The 20,296-nt window shown below is 37.9% G+C and overlaps 1 protein-coding gene across 1 annotated transcript in view; it reads right to left on the bottom strand.

Annotated features, from left to right (window-relative positions):
- Window positions 1-20,296, bottom strand: part of aldh1a3 (aldehyde dehydrogenase 1 family, member A3) — a 37,201-nt gene continuing 16,905 nt past the window's right edge. The window contains exons 6-13 of the mRNA XM_073859622.1: window positions 14,113-14,241; window positions 8,195-8,308; window positions 5,291-5,393; window positions 4,269-4,453; window positions 2,649-2,813; window positions 2,256-2,413; window positions 1,919-1,993; window positions 1-295 (exon numbers count right to left, since the gene is read on the bottom strand). Of these exons, the coding sequence (XP_073715723.1) occupies window positions 220-295; window positions 1,919-1,993; window positions 2,256-2,413; window positions 2,649-2,813; window positions 4,269-4,453; window positions 5,291-5,393; window positions 8,195-8,308; window positions 14,113-14,241 (1,005 nt within the window). The 3' untranslated portion in view covers window positions 1-219. The remainder of the gene's footprint in view (window positions 296-1,918; window positions 1,994-2,255; window positions 2,414-2,648; window positions 2,814-4,268; window positions 4,454-5,290; window positions 5,394-8,194; window positions 8,309-14,112; window positions 14,242-20,296) is intronic.

Below are 20,296 nucleotides of genomic sequence, written 5' to 3'. Positions count from 1 at the left end.
TAAAAAAACAAATTTCTTTTAATCTGTACAGAACATCTACAAACAATAAACAGGGACTGATACATTATGGATTAAGGGAAAATGAGAAATAATTTCATGGTAAAGCCGGATTTTTCCATCCTTTGATTGACAGATGCAGCAGCAGTTACAAATGAAAGCAGTCTGTGCATAGATGTTGTCCACAGTAAAGGACTGGTCTCAGATCAGTAATACCACAGATCACAGTCTCAGCTGCTCTGTGAGTTTAATAGTGATGGCTTTGACCTCAGTGTACTCTGCCAATGCATATTCACCCCTGTGAACATAAGCATACAATACAGTTATACATTTGCAGGCATAATCCATATTCACTTTAAATAATCACTTTGTCTTGATCAAAAATCACAATAAACAGCTCATTTGAAATAACATCATAAGCTGATCCTTAATATGAATGAGCCCAGAATACAATTTAAAAGATTAAATGCATAACAATTATAGTAACATAAGCAAAATGTTGGTTTTAATTCAAAATAAATTGTCAGGTAATATACTGTAGCATGTCACACTGTAGGAAATGCACAATTTTTCAAAAGTACTTACAGTAATGCAGCGATATATCAGCCTATAATCGGCAAAAGGAGCATTTTTCCAATATCAGCTGATTGTTTAAATAGCTGATGATCAGTGCAGATTATTTCCTTGAAAGCAGGCCCAAAATAACAAAATGTAGTGCCCTGAGGTGACTACATTTGAAGTGACCATGGTTTTACTACAGTTAAAAACATGGTTACTGTGGTAAAACCATGGCTTTGCTAATAGTAATTAATAACCCAAAAACCATGTTTACTACACTTTAACCACAAAAAAAAAGGTTAATATTCGTAAGGGATGTCATTCTAAGTAATCGAATATTGGCATCGGTACAGAGATTTTGTTTTGGTACATCCCTATTTAATATTATATGTATTTTATATAACTTGATACTGAAACTACTGCTGGGCAAAGATTAATCATAATTATTGGCATACAAAATAAAAGTGATTTTGTGCATATTATATCTGTGTGTAATTATTATGTATATTTAACCACAATATATATATTCATATTTTTTGTATTTATATTTCAATTTTTATTTATTTATATATAATATAGAATATATATAAATATAACACACGCACGCACGCACGCACGCACGCACACACACACACACACACACACACACACACACACACACACACACACACACACACACACACACGTTTCTTAAATACATACATGAATGTGTGTGTGTATTTATATATACATAATAATTACATACAGCTCACACTTACCAAAAATCACTTTTATTTTGTATGCGATTAATCGCGAATAATCTTTGCCCAGCACTAAAAACATTTTTATTTACAAATACTTGTGCAAATTTATGTGATTTATTTGGTATGTGGACTAATAATTGAACCCTTTGGTTCATAATTTTATGTAAATGAACACTCTTAGAAAGGATGTGTTAATTTTTTTTAACATTATGTGTAATTTTAACACATTATGTGTCATTTTCTGTTGATTTTGTGTTAAAATAAAACACAAGTTGTGTTAAAAGTAACACAAAATACGTTGTTTCAATAATAACACAGAGATGGGTGTTGTTTTAACACATTCGTTCTAAGAGTGAAGAGATATCTATTCAAGCAATGTTTAAAAACAAATTCTCAATGCAAAATATATTTTTATACCAACTATCCTTTGTTGAACATGCATCATAAAAGTAGTATTGTACTGTAGCTGAAGTCTAATCAACTTTAAGTGTGTAGTTAACAAACATTTAGTTGACGTGCCGATCTCAACAACCTCAAGCATTTGTGACACAATCGATTCATTTGGAAGGAAGGAAAAGGGCTTAAGGAAAATATGAATCATGTAAAACATCAACACTCACAGCTCTCGTCCATTTCCTGACATCTTGTAGCCTCCAAACGGAGCTTGAGCATGTAAGGCGTTGTAGCAGTTCACCCTGGAAAGGAGAATAAATCGAGAATAAATCTGTTATAAATTGCTGCTCTATCATTCACACTATATTTAGTATGCTTTGTGTGTTCAACAAAAATGAACTGATTTTTTTTTTTAATTATTCATTTAGTCATTTTTTAAATTTGAGGTTTTACCAATTGAAGTAATTTCCAAAAGTTTTTTAAATTTATAAAACATAATTTTTTAGGTGTTTTTTAAGCAGAGCAAATTTCACTTCATACAGGGTATTTGGCAAGGTGACCCACCAAACAGTTCCAGACTCCAAGGCCCCAGACACACTAAGGGCTCGATCTATGTCACGTGTGAACACTGCGGCCGTCAGCCCGTACTGTGAGCTGTTAGCCCTGTCAATCACCTCCTCCCGTGTTTTAAACTTCATGATGCACTGAACCGGTCCGAAGATCTGCAAAACAGACAGTAAGGTCTATTAACAGTTCACCCAAAATTGTCTCCATTTAACTATAAATTATAGTGACCACATCTTTATTCTGCCATGCATGTCATATTAACATCACAAATCTTTATTGTAGGATTAATGCTTTTTGCAATGTCTTCCAGAAGGTGGCACCACAGTGCACCCATTCATTTCATCACCTCTGAAGATAGATTAGGGAATGGGATACAGTTCAGTCCCGTACCTCTTCTTTGGCGATACGCATGTGATCTTTGACATCAGAGAAAATGGTGGGCTGGATGAACAGGCCTCTGTCCTCAACTGCACATCCACCACACTCCAGCTTTGCTCCCTCCTTCTTCCCACTGTTCACCAGCTCCAGGATCTTATCAAACTGCCGCTGGTCAATCTGCCCATTTAAGCATATTCATCAACACAGAGATTAATGAGTCATCTTATTTATATTTCATTTATCTTATTGCAAATTGTAAATATCTTTACACATATATTTTCAGTTTTTTATTTTAATATTACTTTTTAATTTAATCCATATCCTTTGCCTCTCTATTACCATATTTGTTTGAAACATAAAATTGCAGATTAGGTTTTTAGGCTGGGTTGAAGTCAAACAAAGTCAAACAAGACATTACCCCGTGAAATCGTACCGGACAGCTCCGATTATAAATCATTATTATAAGCTAACCGTTGCAAATCGGGGTATGGTAAGGAGAGAGTTTTTAACAATGATGTATACAATGGCTCCAAAATTGATTTTTTTCTTATTTTTAATTGGATCACAGCTTAAAATATTTTTAGATCCAGCACCAATTATCTACTCTAAGGCTCGATTTACACAGCAGATCTTGATGTCCAATTTGTTGACTGTATCCAATTTTTTGGACGACCTGTTTGCTGTTTACATAATCTTATAAAAGCGACTTGTATTCGATATCAGCATTTACACTAAACTTGCCGATTCTTGTTGGAAAGCATCTTTTGCAGCGATTTTTGTGTGAGCATATCAGTGAACACCCCTGATCACTCGGTGAGTTTCACGTCTTTGTGGACGAGAGTTTAATGCATTTTAGGAAGAGTTGTTCCGGTGCACCTATGCGGCCGTTGTGGAGGTGGGAGGTGATACAACAAACACCCGAAAATTCTCGGGCCAGCATGGTGGACGTGATTTCATCAAGTAGGATGTGATCCTGGATCAACACCATTGTTGGTCCTGGATAAACATTTTCATTAACCAATCAGATTGTAGGATTAGGATTAGTGCATACTGTATGTTAGGTTTAGGTTTAGGATTGGGTTAGGGGCTTTTAAGAAATACTCCTCAAACTATTATTTCACACTAATTTGAGGGTTTAAAAATGGTTAGGGTTTGAGTTAAGGGTAGGTTGGGGTATCTTTGATTAAAACATTGATCCAGGATCAACAAAAAATGTTGATCCAGGATCACATTTTACTTGCTGAAATCACGGCGACCGGCCAGCATCATATGTCCAAATTTCAGTCAAAACCGTTCTATTTCATCATAAACAATCTGAAAACAGGGCTTTAAATACCAAACTTGTCCTTTAAAGGGACACAAGGCAGCATTTTTATGTTAATAAATCATCTTCGTAAGTCGGTATATGGTTAAATGACTCATTACATGAAGACTCTCTCGCCCGCCCCTACCGTCTGTAGGAAGAATACCCCACTTGCAACTTCGCTGTATCCGACCCGGTGTCCTTCAGTCTCATAAAGTCTCAGATATAGAAAGCATTTACTCCCAGACACTAGGGGGAGCTTGTAGAGAAATAATACTCAGACTTGCCTTGTGTGCCTTTAAAAAGCAAAATTCAAGAAAAGAGATCACCTGTGGCCCGTGTGAGGTACGTGGATCCATGGGGTCTCCGACCACTATGTTCTTGGCCCTTTCCACACTGAGACGCACAAACTCATCATAGACCTGCTCCTGTACGTACACGCGTGACGCCGCGGTGCATGCCTGGCCCTGGTTAAAGAAGGCACCTTTCTGAATCTCCTCAACCGCCAACTGCACTGCACACAGAGAGATTTGACTCATCAGTCAGGTTTTTCCCAAATTCCACATGCTAGGTTTCTTTCTGCGAAACTGCAGTTAGTTATGCAGTAAAGTTACAAATTTGTGCCAACTGCTCATGCAATTAATTCGTAAACTTGATAACACTAAATTATTTCTAGAGTTTTATGTGCTGTGCATTGAAATAAATCTGTTGTTTATTTGCATTTGGTAACATACACAATAACAGAAACACATGATTACCAATCAGCGAATATCTTACAGCTGCATGGGTGGTCTTGAGTATTGCAACATCTCTAGGCCGGAATAAACTCTAGCCAAAAAGCCCTGCACCCCTCTAAAAGGAGAAAACCCTTACGATGATAAATTAACCCTAATCATAAAACAACATGCAGTGGTCCCAAAAAGTATTTCGAACTAAAGTCATACAAATAGAAATGCATAATTATCAAACCATTTTGTTTTTCTGTTTGTTAAATGTTTGTTGTTTTTGGTATGTTTTTTACCTTATATGCCTGTATAATTTAGTTTGGAATAAACCACTTTTCATTGATTCATCACCTGTCCTGCTTGTTTTGGCCACGACTATCACAGACTATTTACAGTATATGGGTGTTTTATGTCTTTATGTTCCGTCCTAGACAGATGTCAAGATGAAAAGAACTGTCAAAGATCTGTGTGAGGATTCTTTAAAACAAATGTTAAAAATGACAGATTTTGTTTCATTCTGCTGAACTATTATTACTTTAAGACCTGTGCACACTCATTTAGTGAAATACACATCTCTTCCGATCCCTGCGAGCTCATTATTGTTTCAGGAAAACCACTTCACTCACGGTCTGAGTCAGCGAACACAATGCAGGGGTTTTTGCCCCCGAGCTCCAGAGTCACTCTCTTCAGGTTGCTCCTGGCTGACGCTTCTTTGATCAGCTGCCCCACCTGAACATAAAGCCAAAGACCAATGCTTAGTTATGAAGCTTTTCTTGTTGTTGAATGTATCGTATTTGTCATCTGACATCTTATGTAGATAATGACAAGGAAACAATGTTGGAATTAATGTCAGATGGTTGTTTGAAACCTCTACTACAGAACTTATTTGCAGAAAGAAAAAAATTGCAGTTGAGGTTTTTCATTTGTTTAGAAGAGTAGCAAGCATTTATAACTAATGGGAAGATGTATTTTTTACTTCTTGGGAATAATATTTATATTATATTTATACTTATATACAGTTTCACCTGCAATATACAAAAAATCTTCTAGTGCTCTATGTAAAACCAAAGTCCCCTTAGGAAAGTCGTGGTAAAAGGCGACCATGTTCATGCTAGACTAAAGTCCTATCTACTTAAATAGTGAAAGAGACCATTTAAACCAAAGCAGTCTCATTAGACATGCTGTTTTGATTCTCTTGTTAATGTGATGTCACACAAACAAAGCCCCACCCACGGCCACTGACCGGCTGACTGGTTACTTTTACCCAAAAAGCCTTTTAAATGTGTTTGTTAGCACATTGTAGCGCTAATGCAGCTAAATACACTATTGCCTCAGACTGCATTCAGAGAAATCAGATCTAGTTTAACTGAAAACATGCAGTCTGTTGGTGAGTAAGGAGCTGTAGCTCATTTGCATTTAAAGGTACACACATGAAAACAGTGCTTTTTTGCTCCCACCCAAATCTGTGGGGTATTTTGAGATTAAACTACAGAGACACATTCTAGGCACACCTAAATGTGCATAATATGTTCGCTTTAAACAAATTTTTAATTCTGAAAATCTCAAATCGCAATAAAAACACATTTTTTGAGGTCGGTTTTATCTACTGTGCATGCATACAAGTCTTAAATGATTGATGATTGGTTCTTTTAACTGGAAGGCGGGACGTTCATCACCAGAGCGTCCATATTGAGCGTTGCATTGTCCCCCTATTCACAGTAATAGAGGGTATGCACATTACGTCACCGTCGGCGAGAAGGACTGCGGTTACGCCCACTGAGTGGCAAAAGACAGAGCGGCAGCATTTGAGTACAGCGTGACATCGACGAAAACACGGTGAAAACGCATTGAAATGAGAAAAAGCTGTTGTGCGATAGACTGTACTAACAGATTAACAAGAATTCGGTGCTATCGTTTTACAGACTGCCAAAAAACACAGAAAGTAGAAGTAAATTGATTGTTCATGCCAACGTCCACAAACTACAGGTGGGTTGATAAGTTGCTAGGGTCACTATCAAGCAGAGTCTTAAACATATTTTTTTCAAGTATTTGTATTTTATCCATATTTTAAAACATACATTCCAAAGTGTATTATCATAATTTTACATTTAATAAATATTACGTTTTTGTTTTACATTTAATATTTAAGTACATTAACAGACTTTTACTCAAGTAAAAGTACACAATTTTAATGTAATTAGGTATTAAATACATTTTAAAATGCAATATTAAAGAATACACAGTATGATTCTATGCTTTAGAATATAGTAAAGTAACATTTTTCAAACAACCTTATAAAGCACAGATGCTTGGAAAATGTCCCTAACTAATGTAACTAAGTATTGTCCACCTCTGCTATAAAGTCCAACTAAATTCAATTTAAGTTCATAATAGTCAGTTTTACCGGCTTTTTCGCAGCAGTCGTTATGAAAACCAGCCATTTTGTTGAACGTTTGCCACTCAACATGGCAAGTTCTGGGGTGGTCACGTGGAAAAGTGACGTCAATGCATACCCTCTATAGGAATTCTCCATCTGGTCATATCCAGAGGTGGAAAGAGTAATAAAATATTCTACTCATGTATAAAGTAACCTTACTTAAAGTTAAAATAAAGTTTGGTCTTAAAATCTTCTTAAAAGTAAAAAGGTAGGCCATTTTCACTTTAATCAGAGTAAAATTTACAGCTAGTTACTTTTTTACAGCGGGTTAAGGTGGGGGATTCTAGTGTAGATCAGAAAGGACAAGGAAATATAAACTAGTTGTTTTTAATTGAAGGAACACCTTTACAATTAAAGTCCATAACAAAAAGTAAATAAAATAAAAAGCTTATTTACAACTAATTAACGATTTTTACAGGTGAGCTCTGCACTTTTGAGCAACTTTGCAATGTCTAATGACCTCATTCCCAAGGACGTTCTTAAAATAGGTTTGACTTCAAGCGAAGCTGCTAGACCTCGGAAGAAAATGCGCATGGTATCAAAAACCAATTGATGCATTATGCAAATGAGCGATAAAAACCCGGACGACAATTCCGTACTCACGAGCATGAAGCCTACTTTCCATCGGAATGAATAAAAACACTTGCTTTGCGTCAGTGCACACGCACCAGCAGGCACACTGCCGTGGAGCATAGCGAGACCTTCAGCCTATGTGCCAGGTAGAAGTACACAAAAAAGGGAAACAAGCTAAAAAATCTGCCAATGGGGTAAGACATATTTTCTGGATTTTTTGTTAAGGTTCGGGAAATTTCCCTTAATTTTACATCTCAATGTTGACAGGTATTAGTCAGTCATTGCAGTGAAATATAGCCCAAAAATTAAGACAATTGTCATCATAAAATATTATTATAGTGATATAAAATGCAAAAATAAAACAAAAGACCCCAGTACTGTGTGCCCCCCAATAGAGAGAAAACTGAAACCGAAATGTAACAGAACTGAGAACGCCATTATTTCTTGTGAACTCTAAAGCAGTTGCCTATGTGCCAACTTTATAACAAGTGTTGTTTCCCCATGAGGACACATTCCTTACCTCTGTAGAGCCTGTGAAAGCCACTTTGTCAATGCTCATATGACTTGCGATTGCCGCCCCAGCCGTAGGTCCAAATCCAGGTACGATATTCACGACTCCAGGTGGAAAACCTGCCTGCATCACATGAATCAAAGAATTGGCTTTTAACAATCTTTGTTATTCTATAAAGCACACTGGCTTAATACTGCTTAACATTTCTTAATACCTAGGCTTTTCTACAGAAGCAGAGACTAAATCGTTTAATCAGAATGAATAGTTCACAAATTGCCCATGGGCAAGACGGAATAATGTACACAAAGAGACGCTTTTTCTTCAGATGACTTTAAACAAGATTGATCTTATTCATAATGATGGATACATAAATCAGCTATGTTTTAGATAGAGAGTGCTTGAATAGAAAGTGGGTACAGCTGCACTCCATGTCATTACAGTGATTCATGTGCCCTGCCCTCTTTGAAGAATTAAACAAGACAATTTGTGAGTTTTGTATAAACAGGCAGAACTCATTACCACACTGCAGCTGAGGCACTCTCTAATACAATTTGTACAAAAGACTCTGGCTTACACAAGAGCCTTCTAATCTTAACAAAAGTTTTACACCTAAAGAAATAAATTACAGACAGACATTTACATTCAAAGTGGCTTATAAATGAGAATAATATAAGCAGGATGAATTAGCCCAAGGAAGAAAAGCAGAAGTGTAAGTGCAGAACGCAATGAAAAGATTTTCTCTTCTGACAAACTATAAAATTTAAAAAACAAACCAGTTGAATCCGGTGGCGCAACATAAAGAAATCTACTTCAATTTTAGAGTGTGTTCACACTTGGCAGATTTGGTTAGATTAATCGTTGCGTGAACCCTCCTGAAAAAACTGCTTAAACCAGCCTAAGCTGGCTTTAGCCTGGTCAAATTGGTCTCCCAGCCTGGTCAAGCTGGTCTAACAGGCTGGTCAAGCTGGTATCACAGACTGGTTAAGCTGGTCTCCCAGGCTGGTTTTAGCTGGTCTCTCAGCCTGGCCAGGCGGGTCAAGCTGGTCTTCCAGGCTGGTCAAGCTGGCCTCCCAGCTTAAACCAGCTAAGACCAGCTGGCCTGACCAGCTAAGACCAGCCTGACCACCTTAAAATCACCTTAAACCAGCCTGACCAGTTATCCTCGCCAGCTTAAACCAGCTAAGACCAGCCGGCCTGACCAGCTAAGACCAGGTTAAACTAGCCTGACCAGCTATCCTGGCCAGCTTAAACCAGCTAAGATCAGCCAGCCTGACCAGCTTAAACCAGCTACGACCAGCCAGCCTGACCAGCTAAGACTATCCTGACCAACTTAAACCAGCCTGACCAGCTAAGACCATATATACCTTGTTTACCTTGTTTTCCTATTGCCTAGACTACTGTCTGTTGTTATTTAAGAAAAACTTGCTTGCTCTTTTAGTTAATGTACTTGTTGATTGACTGTTAAGTGTTATCATTTGGCTCTGTTTGTGTTTGTTAGCTTCTGTTAGCGTGTTTGTTAACCTCTGTTAGCAAGTGCTTCGCTTGTTCACTCGTGTGCTTTAACCAAAAAGTTTGTTTTTATTGCACTTTATTTGTTTTGCACTTTAAGTGACTGCAGTTTCGATACGTGCACCAGTGATGTCAGTCAGGCTTTTATTTTGCTAATTGCTAAGCTGTGTCTGGCGACCCTAGGATATTTAACCAGCCTGTTTACCAAGCTTACTCAGGAGAGTGACTCGTCTTCATGGGTAGACTTCAACACAGTAATACGTGAGTTTGCTTTATACCTTGTTTATCTTATTTTTCTCTTGCCTAGATTGCTTTCTGTTGTGATTTAAGAAAACTTGCATGCTTGTTAAGTGAATATACTCGTTTATTAACTGTAAAGTGTTATCGTTTGGCTCTGTTTGTGTTTGTTAACTACTGTTAGCATGTTTGTAAGCCTCTGTTAGCAAATGCTTCCTTTGTTCACTCATGTGCTCTAGCTAAAAAGTTAGTTTTTATTGAAATGTATTAGTTCAGAGACTTTAAAATCCTCCTGGAGAAGCCCTGCGCTGTGGAATTCAACACACTCACCTCCTCATTTGACCTAACTCGCCTCAACACCGCTGCAACTCACAGATCAGGAAACCAGCTTGATCTCGTCTACACCCTCAACTGCACTACGGACAACATTAAGGTCAGTCCACACACCCATGTCGCCTCTAGTTCATTTCAGGCGTAACATTCACTCTCTTTACCCTAGTACTCTCTCCGCTGAGGCGGCATCTTCTCTTGTGCCACTGACACCTTATGCTCTACTCTTACATCATGTTTAGATAATCTTTGTCCTCTGTCATCCAGACCAGTTCATGCTACTCCCTTTCCCATGGTTGTCCGTAATTTTCTTCAAGCAATGGACTACACTCAGGGCTGTTGAAAGGAAATGGCGCAAGTCTAACAACTCTCTTATTTCTCTCCACTGACTGACACCAAGATTATTATTAAGCTTCTCACCACCCACCCCACCACATGCCCCCTTGACCCAATCCCCTCCCATTTATTACAGGCCATTCAAACACAACAGCACTTGCACCTATTATCAACACTTCCCTCCTCATCGGCACATCCATCTGGGGTCCCTCAGGGATCAGTGCTTGGTCCACTTCTTTTTTCCATCTACACAACATCCTTAAGACCTATCCTACAGGCACATGGATTCTCCTACCAGTGCTATGCTGATGACACACAGATCTTCTTTTCGTTTTACTCAGATGATCCCACCATAGCAGCATGCATTGCAGCCTGCTTAGAAGACATCTCGGCTTGGATAAAGAAACACCATCTGCAGCTGAACCCTGCTTGTTTTTCCGGCACAACCAATGCTACAGCACAACCTATCCATTCAACAAAACCAATTCTTCTAAAATGGCAAGAAACCTTGGTGTAGTCTTTGATGAAGAACTGTCCTTCTATTATAACATTGCAAAGAAGCGCGATCATGTCAGGAAGATATGGCAATATCTCACAGAGCATGCAGCACAACTTCTGATTCAGGCCCTTCCAGGCTGGACTACTGTAATGCTCTTCTTGCTGGCCTTCCTGTGTGGTCCATTAAACCAACGCAGCAGCTCAGCTAATCTTCCAGGACCCCAAAAAGATTCATGTAACACCACCCTTTATCTCTTTCCAATGGCTACCGATCGAAGCGCGTATTAGGAACAGTCGCTACTCACTTACAGAACTTTCACTGGGACCGCACCGGCATCCTTTCACACCTTCATACATTCCTACACCCCACCCAGAACCTTACGTTCAACAAATGTGTTACCTTCACAAAGGGGCACTAACTCAAGTTCCCACTCATTTTCCTTCACTTCGCCCTGCTGGTGGAATTACCTTCCTATTGCAATTTGTTCAGCCACATTAAATAAACAATAAAAAACCCATCTTTTCCAAAAAATACTTGAAATATTTTATATTTGATCTTTCTCTTCTCCCTTTTCAAAAAACAAATAAACCACTAACTCTTTTTCTCTTAACAGGTATTGTTTCGGAATAGTAAAAACTTGTATCTTGTTATACAACTATATGTGACCCTGCCTATAAAAACCCAGTTAACTTCATTTAGTGATTTACCGGTTTTCTACATTCTGTAAAAATATAACTTTGCTATCTTTAATATTAACTGTAAGATCATTTCAAATATAGGTATGAACATAAAAATCATTTATTAAAATCAAACTTTGATGCTCCAAATCTCATTATTGGATTGTGAAATTTTAGCCTGTGTTTCACAGGGTTACATTAGTTTTTGATTGGGCATTACAAAAGGCTATCTCTTGGTGTCCAAGGGAATAGGATTCCAAGGCTGTTTCTCAATATGCGTTCTTCAGCGATCTTGCGTCCTTGTGTTCTCACTCTACGTCATCGTCATCAACCATCCAAGTTCAATTCCACTTCTCAAGAACGCAAGTACAGAGGACGCATGAAAATACCCGGATGTGTTCTTGATAGAGAGGATGCATTGAGTGCAGACTTGCACGCTGAAATCTTTACACCCCAGAAGTCATTGCGGCAAATCAATGGCGGAGGTTAGGTGACCAACAGGAAGATCACACACATCTCAATTTTCACAAATGCGTTCTGTGTTATCGAAACCTGAGTTTGTTCTTCCAAGGTCGCCTGGCAAGACCGATTTCCACGAGAACACAAGTACGTTCTTTGCGTTCTTGGAATTGAGAAACAGCCTAACCGTGTCCAGTGGTAAAGTTGGCAACGTATTTTGGAGGAGCTTTGCACTAGTAGAGCAACATACTAGCCTGGTCTCACTGTTAATACGTAGGATTAATATGTAATTTTCAAAAATAAAAAACACAAAACAAATTTTTTGTATGTCTAATTAGATGTTGAAGCGTACAATGTAGACATATTTGCAACATTAAATTATAGCATTATTACGTTTTTACTAATACAAAACGCCAGACATACGAATTTACAAATCTTTCATACCATAAAGATTGCTGTATAATTTCCCTTTAACCATTTTATTGATAATGTTACCACCCTAACCCTACCCCAACCATACCAAAAAATTTAATATATAATGCGTTATTTTTATATTATGCAACGTAATGGCCAAAAATGTGAAGGAAACTTTTGGAACAATATAGCATTTAAAGACACTTTTAGCCACTAATACAGTCCTACCTCTAAAACCTACCCAAAACGGTAATAACAGAAATAAACAGCATAACAGAGAGACAAGTGTAATCAAAATAACCTATTAATTGTAAAATTTCTAAAGCAGTACCAAAAGAAGTTAAAATGACGATGTGCTGCTGCCACAGTCCTCTCTGGAGTATATGAAGTAGCCTACAGAGAAGTATTAAAGTTTTTAATCCACAAGAACGTTAATCCGGCTTCTTTCTGTCAAGGCGCACATTTCAAATTTTAAAAGTACATAGACTAAAAGATGGCAATGTCGCAAATCTGTGATGTAGCACGTAAGAGCCAATGAGGTGTCGTAAAGCTTCTTGAGGTGCAATATTTACATTTGAATTCAATTGGATTCGACGCTTACAGTTGCTGCTGAGAACTGGCATCAGGATCGCTAGAAAAAGAACTGAATTTGGCAATCTGTTCCTCACAATCATATGAATTTTAAAAATGTGGATTACAGTAAATGAATAAAATTAAGATATATTGATGTAATTATTGTTGAATAGGAGAAAACGCCTTTGTGTACTGTGTCATGGCAAACAAACTAAATATTCTAAAATGGTTAAATGATTACAAAATAATAAGGATTATTCATTTTAAGGTTTTAAAGTGTAGTCTTGTTTAATATGTAATATTATTTATTTCTCTGAAAGTCATAAATATTTCAGTAAGTAAATGAGTAAACTGTTTTAAATAAATAATTCATAAAATACGATTGAAAACATGTCATTAATATGAGTAAGAAACGCCAATACCCGCAATTTTAATATTTAGGAATAGGAATATGTACAAATCCGTACATCTGTACAGCTGTTAATGCGTAAATAGTTAACGTATTAGTCCTATTAATACATCTATATAATACGTTTCAGCACTTTACGTAAAAATACACACGTATTCTCATGAGATCACTTTAAACATACATATTACATCATACTACATATTTATGTACCCTGTGTGTGTGTGTTATTAAATTGCAAATAGCATCTGCCTTTAATTTGGCATTGGCATTTGTTCTGTATCATAAGCTCACAAACCCCCTGCAGACCCTTCATGAAACCCCAGCTGGAAAAACTTGGCTTACAAACGTTTTACAATGTGTCAAATTAAACCACACTGGGTTGTATCAAGACAAACAAGACTGATGCAATCAATCATTAATGTCCATTTTAATATAATCATACCAGCAAAAAAAACAATCCCATAATCCCTTAGTGAAGCCTTACCTCCTTTATTAGAGCACCAACATGGAGAGCGGTCAGTGGGGTTTGCTCTGCTGGTTTAATGACCACTGTGTTTCCACAGGCCAGGGCTGGTGCTATCTTCCACATAAACATCAGCAGAGGGAGGTTCCACTGCAAATGTAAAGGCCAACAGAAAGCAAATTAAAAAAAAATGTTGTATGTAATTTCCATCTTAGGAATTTTTATCAAAACGGTATTTGCCTGACCTGCAAATTTATTTTCAATTTAAAAATAAAAACAAGCCATTTGTACATTTTCTGTTGAAGTATAAGCATTGCTTGCCTATGGAAACTCGTTGACAAGATGCTAATGTTTTGGGGATGGTTTCCAGGCTGTTGCTGTGGTTGTTAAGGTGTTGAGTGGTTGTTATGCTGCGTTCCATATCTCGGATGTATTTTTTAATTTATTTTTTTTTTTTTTTGGCCATTTTTGCCCTTATTTGATCAACAGTAATGTAATGAGAGGACAGGAAAGTACAGGGTGGAGAGAGGGGTATGGGATCGGCAAAGGACCTCAAGCCGGGATTCGGACTCGGGTTGCCGAAAGCATGTCTGTACCATACGTGGGAGCACTGCCCACTACACCATTGGCCCCCAACAGGCCAGTGCTCTTTTAATGTTACTAAACACTTTCAATGTTTTAATGTTACTAAATACTTTTAATGTTACTTATGCCGCGTTCCAGGCAACCTGTAACCCGTGTTTTTCCAACCTTCTACCCGCACTGGAACAGCAGTCAAACCCGTGACTCCACCCCATGAACTTGTACTAGATCGATGTACTCCAAGTTCCGAGCTCTGACGTCACATAGCCCGCGAAACCATACAAAACAACAATGGCGGCCCCCACGGATGCAGTGTTTCTGCAAGTGGTACATGGTGGGAATACACTTTAGGACAATATATAACATTGCAGTCAAATTAATAATAATAGTAAATAATACACACGAGTATGTATTACAATGTTATGCGTTTAAAACAATAAGTATGTCGTGAAAGTATAGCGCCGCATGGACATGTTAAGGTGACGTAAATTCCTTGCGCTCAGGAAGTTTGGCGTGAATTGCCTGGAACGCTACAAAGTCGTGAGTCGTGGTCTGAAGTCGTAATTTACAGGCTCAAAAACCTGCCTGTAACGCAGCATTAATTCAGGGGATATTTCCAGTTTTGAGGTGGGAAATATCTTATATCTGAGTTGTCTGGAACACAACATTAGCACATTATTAGGTGGTTGGTAAACAGGGTGACCATACGTGCCATTCTTACTGGACGCTTCCTGGCCAGGATTTCAGGTGTGTCTTCCGGAAGTAGTATTTGTCGAGCGCACACGTCGTCAAGGTTCTCACATTTCAGTTAAAAACATAGGACATACAATCATAGTTTCATTCTTACCTTAAAAGGTAGCAGTTGCTTTTTTGAAATAGAACTTGAAATAATAAACCCCAATGACGTATGTGGTCGACAAATATGAATTCCGGAAGACGCATCCGAAGTCCTGGCCTATGATGCGTCCTTGAAGAATTTCACATATGGTCAGCCTAATGGTAAAGATACATATACGTAGATGCCTCATTTGCAGCTGTTTCTATGGACTGCTATATGCAGGTGCGTAGCACTTTTAGAAAAGGGTAATTCTGTCCCCAGCACTTCATAGAGTGCTGCAGGGATGACATATTTTGTAGGCCAACCCGGAAGTTAGCTGGACACTGGTTCCCTCACAAAAAAAAACCATTTATTTTTCCAAGAGGTTTTTGCATTATCCCAACAAATATACTCTGTGTTTAACAAAAGTTTATGACACTTTTTGTCCTACAAGATAATCACCTTTATGAATTTTGAAGTCTAAATGCATTTACTAGAAATGAAAGCTAACCTTTGGCTACAAGCGAACTACACCACAGACTTTCGACATCAACATCATCACCACTAAGCTTCCCACAGCTCTTTCAAACTTTATTAAACACATTTAAAACATGTTCCCTGAAGGAAATACTCTGGATGGATGAATCTTTGTTGGGAGTTGTGCCCATGTTGTGTTTTTTTTTAGATCTTCATGTGTGATGACCTTTAAAGTCCCAGACAAAGTCTGTAGTCCCATGTAGCAAACACCCTTTTAAAGACACATTAAGGGGCCAGTCACACCAAAAGCGTTTATGGCAGTTGCAGGCGCCTTTTTTGAATGATATTCTATGGGCAGGACGCGTTTGCGCGCTGTTTATGCGCGCCGAGCGCCTTGCGTTTTTTTGCCGCCTGCCGCGCACGCGTTTTTGAAGGAGCGTTGAGAGCGGAGAAGCGCCCGACGTCATTCGCGTCTTTCCATTGTCCAATCGAATGAGGGGAGAGGCGAGCCTTACGTTGTGGTGAGGGAAGTTTACAGTTGCTTTGAAGAACTGGACTCCACTCGCTCACTCTCTCCTGCGTGTTTGTGCTCCTCTTATCCTCAAACAAGGTCAGAGCAAGCGCCCTCTTTTTAAAGTTTCTGCTAATACGACAGTTAACAGCAAAAGAGCGCTCACGCTTCAATATTTGATTGACAAGACAGCTGACTCGTTGGTTGCTTAGCAATATGAAAAGCTGCGTCGCACTGCTCTTTTTTTAAAAAGGAAGTGCGTCGCGCCTTGCGTTTGCAAGCGTTTAAAGCGCTTTTGGTGTGACTGGCCCCTAAAGCTTTAAAAAGTCACAAGTGGGGTATTACTATGGTATGTTTTACGTTGTAGAATAAAATATGAAAACATCTTGGGCTTATATTAACCCCAAATCTTATTTAAGGAGTGTAATTAAAAACCCATTGACTTCAAGACAATGGAATCGGAAGTGCTAAAATGCGAACTCACTTTCAGGTTTTGGCTAAAATTCCTGCGGCACTCTATTGACCCAGTGCCAAAATTTTCACTCGTTGTTCTCTGGTTTGTTACCTAGATTTGAGTAAAGTAACATTCAGTCAATCACAAGTGAGTGTTATAAGGTGAATTATCTCTTTTGTGCATCTGCCATGCTTCAGAACTCCTTTACCATTTTAGCAGTTTTTGGGACCTGCTAAATGCACACCAGAGAAAAGTAGAGGACAATTACGTCCTTTTTTCAAAAACACACTATGTGTACACCGCGTTTACTCTGGATGCGAGGTGATATAAGACAATGAAACTGATTAAAAATGAAGCATGGTCATAAAAATAAAGTAAAGATGTCCACAGTAGAGGTCTTATCGGATTCGGGTCCAAATAAATGTACCCAACCCAAAATGACTGAATCACTTTTTACCTGTACATGCATATATATTTTAAAATATAAAAAAGGGGGTATTGCTTATTGGCTGTCAGTATTATGGTAAGCTTATTTTATTTATAAAAGTAAAGTTTGGGTATTTTTTTGGCTAGGGTCATTTGGTAAAATTTCCTTAAGCATTGGTTTTGTTTCAAATTTTTTTGGAAAATTTTGAGAACAAATGGACTGCACTGCAACCCTATTTATACAATATCTATTATTATCAAATGTTACATGCTGTTGTGTAGACTTAAAGGCGGAGTGCACAATGTTTGAAAAACGCTTTGGAAAAGGAGACGGGCCGACTACCAAAACACAATTATAGCCAATCAGCAGTAAGGAGCGAGTCTATTAACCGGCATCCTTGCCGGGTTGTGTATGTGTGGGGCGGGTCTTTTAAAAGAAGGTCCAGATTCTATTGGGGTAGGGGCGTGTTTGTTTAGGTGATTTTAAATATCAACATTGGCTTTCAAACATTGTGCACTCCGCCTTTAAAGAGTAACTAAACCCTAAACCAACTTTTTTGGTTAATGATCTGTAAGAATGGGGCTTTATTAGTGCTGTTCATTGATTTGAGTAACTTTTTTGACATTTGGATATAAAGTGTTTCAATACTACAACATATGGTGTAAAAACGTCTGAGTGCTGCCCTCTTCAGGTTGAACGGTGGCTACTGCAGTTGAATTTTCCTATTGGATGTTGTGGTACTTTGTGACATAAGCAGTTTCAAGCTCACCGCGCCCTTGTTACGATCTCACCACACTCTTGGTACGAGCTCAGTTCGTCCCCTCTATCTCCAATGGGGTCTACCAACTTTTCTAGCATTTTAAAATATTGCCAGTGGGTGGAGTCAGGCTCTGACCAGGGGTTTAGTTACTCTTTAAAACATTATAATTGCTCACCTAGTACACCAAGACAAGCGCATTAGCTAACACAAGATAAAAAAGTTACTATAGTTTAAAAACCTGTAATATTGAGTTACTACGCATTCTCTGCAGTGAAAGGTTATCCCATATTTCAGAAATATAAACCTTTGCAGGCTTGTAACCAAATACAATATTGTCGTATTTTGGAAAACTGTCTGCAACTGGAACATTTCAAAATGGTGGCTGCATGTGTGTATGTGTGGTTACTAAAGTTTTAATGGCAGTTGCTATGTGCTTTTTCCTATAAAGCACTTTATGTAAGTGGTAAGGTTATGTTGTAGACAATGTGCCAGTGTAACGTAACTCTTTTGTGAAATCAGACACTTAAATAAGTACACAAATGGGTTGTTATTTTTTACATCTTTTGGATGCCATGATTGTAATTAAATATGGTTCTGGATTGTATGTTCACTCTTCATATTTTTCTTACTGAGTGACTCATGCGATCTGAATGCCAGCATTGCTTTCTGTAATTACCACCATGCCGATCCCAAATATGAATTACAATTTTATGATAGGATCTCCAGTGTGCAACGGTTTGTGCTTCGTTGCCAATGCAACAGGAGAAGATAAAAGGCAATTTTTCATCCCTGATGATTTGCAGGTTTTGGATTTGAAAACAATATTGTGTTTCATTGGCGACAAAAATTTGATTTAGAGTAAAGAGTGAGCCACCCTGGTGAATCTTCATACTCTACATCATGATCTCTCATGCAATGTAAGAAAAGTAACAGCACATCTCTCTTAAACAAGCCAAATAATTTGAGGTATCACTTATGGACTTAAGCTATATTACAAGCATAAGTTTATAGATAAATGTAACCTATATGTATACATAGATGCGTCATTCAACCGCTCCATAGACGCGTACGCTATTTAAGAATGGTCCTGATGCAAAAGTCAGCTTTTTAAGATACATTATGCACCGATCCTGCATAGATTAATATTCCCTAAAAAACTGGATAACTTTTCACAGAATATGTTATTTTGTATATTTATTAACTCAGTATTACAGATTTTTTAAAACAGTAACTATTTAATGTTGCGTTAGGTAACACTTTTGTAGTATTTTGTATTGTGTAAACAGTTATAATGTTTGGGTCAACACAACAGCATGCAACATTTCATAATTATAAATGCGCAACCCAGTCTCACCCCATGGCGTCAATATTTGACGACACTTGACCATGCGTCAATATGTTGAGGCGGAGGGTATACCTTTCGCGTCATTTTTTGACGAACTGGGGACTTCAATACTATTAAGTCTGTTGCATTCTATTTCCTATTTTCTTACCATTTTCTACCATTTTCGCGTCGGTTTAGGGTTAGATTTACATAATGACATCCTTACCCAAACCTTTCCCTAACCCCAATGCCAGGCGACAACTGTTTAATTTCGCGTACCCAATAGTATTGAAGTCCCCAGTTCGTCAAAAAATGACGCGAAATGTACACCCCCCGCGCCAACACACCGACGCATGGTCAAGCGCCGTCAAACATCGACGCCATGGGTGTGAGACCGTGTTAAAATGCGTATTACTACAGTGTAAAAAATACTTTGCTGCCTTAAAATGTTTTGTTAAATCAACTTAGATTTACAAGTCATGTTAACAGAGATGAGTTGTCACAACTTATAAAATATAGTTGAGAAAAGTCAACTTAATTTTATAAGTTGGAACAACTCACCTGTAGTTATGACAACTCATCTCTTGTCAAGATAAATAAAAGTAAATTTAAATGACTTGTAAATCTGAGTTGATTCAAAAAAATTTTTTTTAAGGCAGCAAAGTATTTTTTACAGTGTATGGTTGTGGGTTTACAGTCAGCTTGTGTGTTCACCCACCGGCTTGACAGGGTTGCCAGATTTGCGCAACATTCAAATCTATCCCAATAACCTTTCCTTTTACTTTTTTCATTAGTAAAATAGTATTACATTAGTTTTAACATAAGTAAACGCGTTAGCTACGATGAATTAACA

Source organism: Misgurnus anguillicaudatus, chromosome 21, assembly GCF_027580225.2.
Source record: "Misgurnus anguillicaudatus chromosome 21, ASM2758022v2, whole genome shotgun sequence".
NCBI classification, from domain to species: domain Eukaryota; kingdom Metazoa; phylum Chordata; class Actinopteri; order Cypriniformes; family Cobitidae; genus Misgurnus; species Misgurnus anguillicaudatus.
This window is presented reverse-complemented; position numbering and strand designations above follow the sequence as displayed.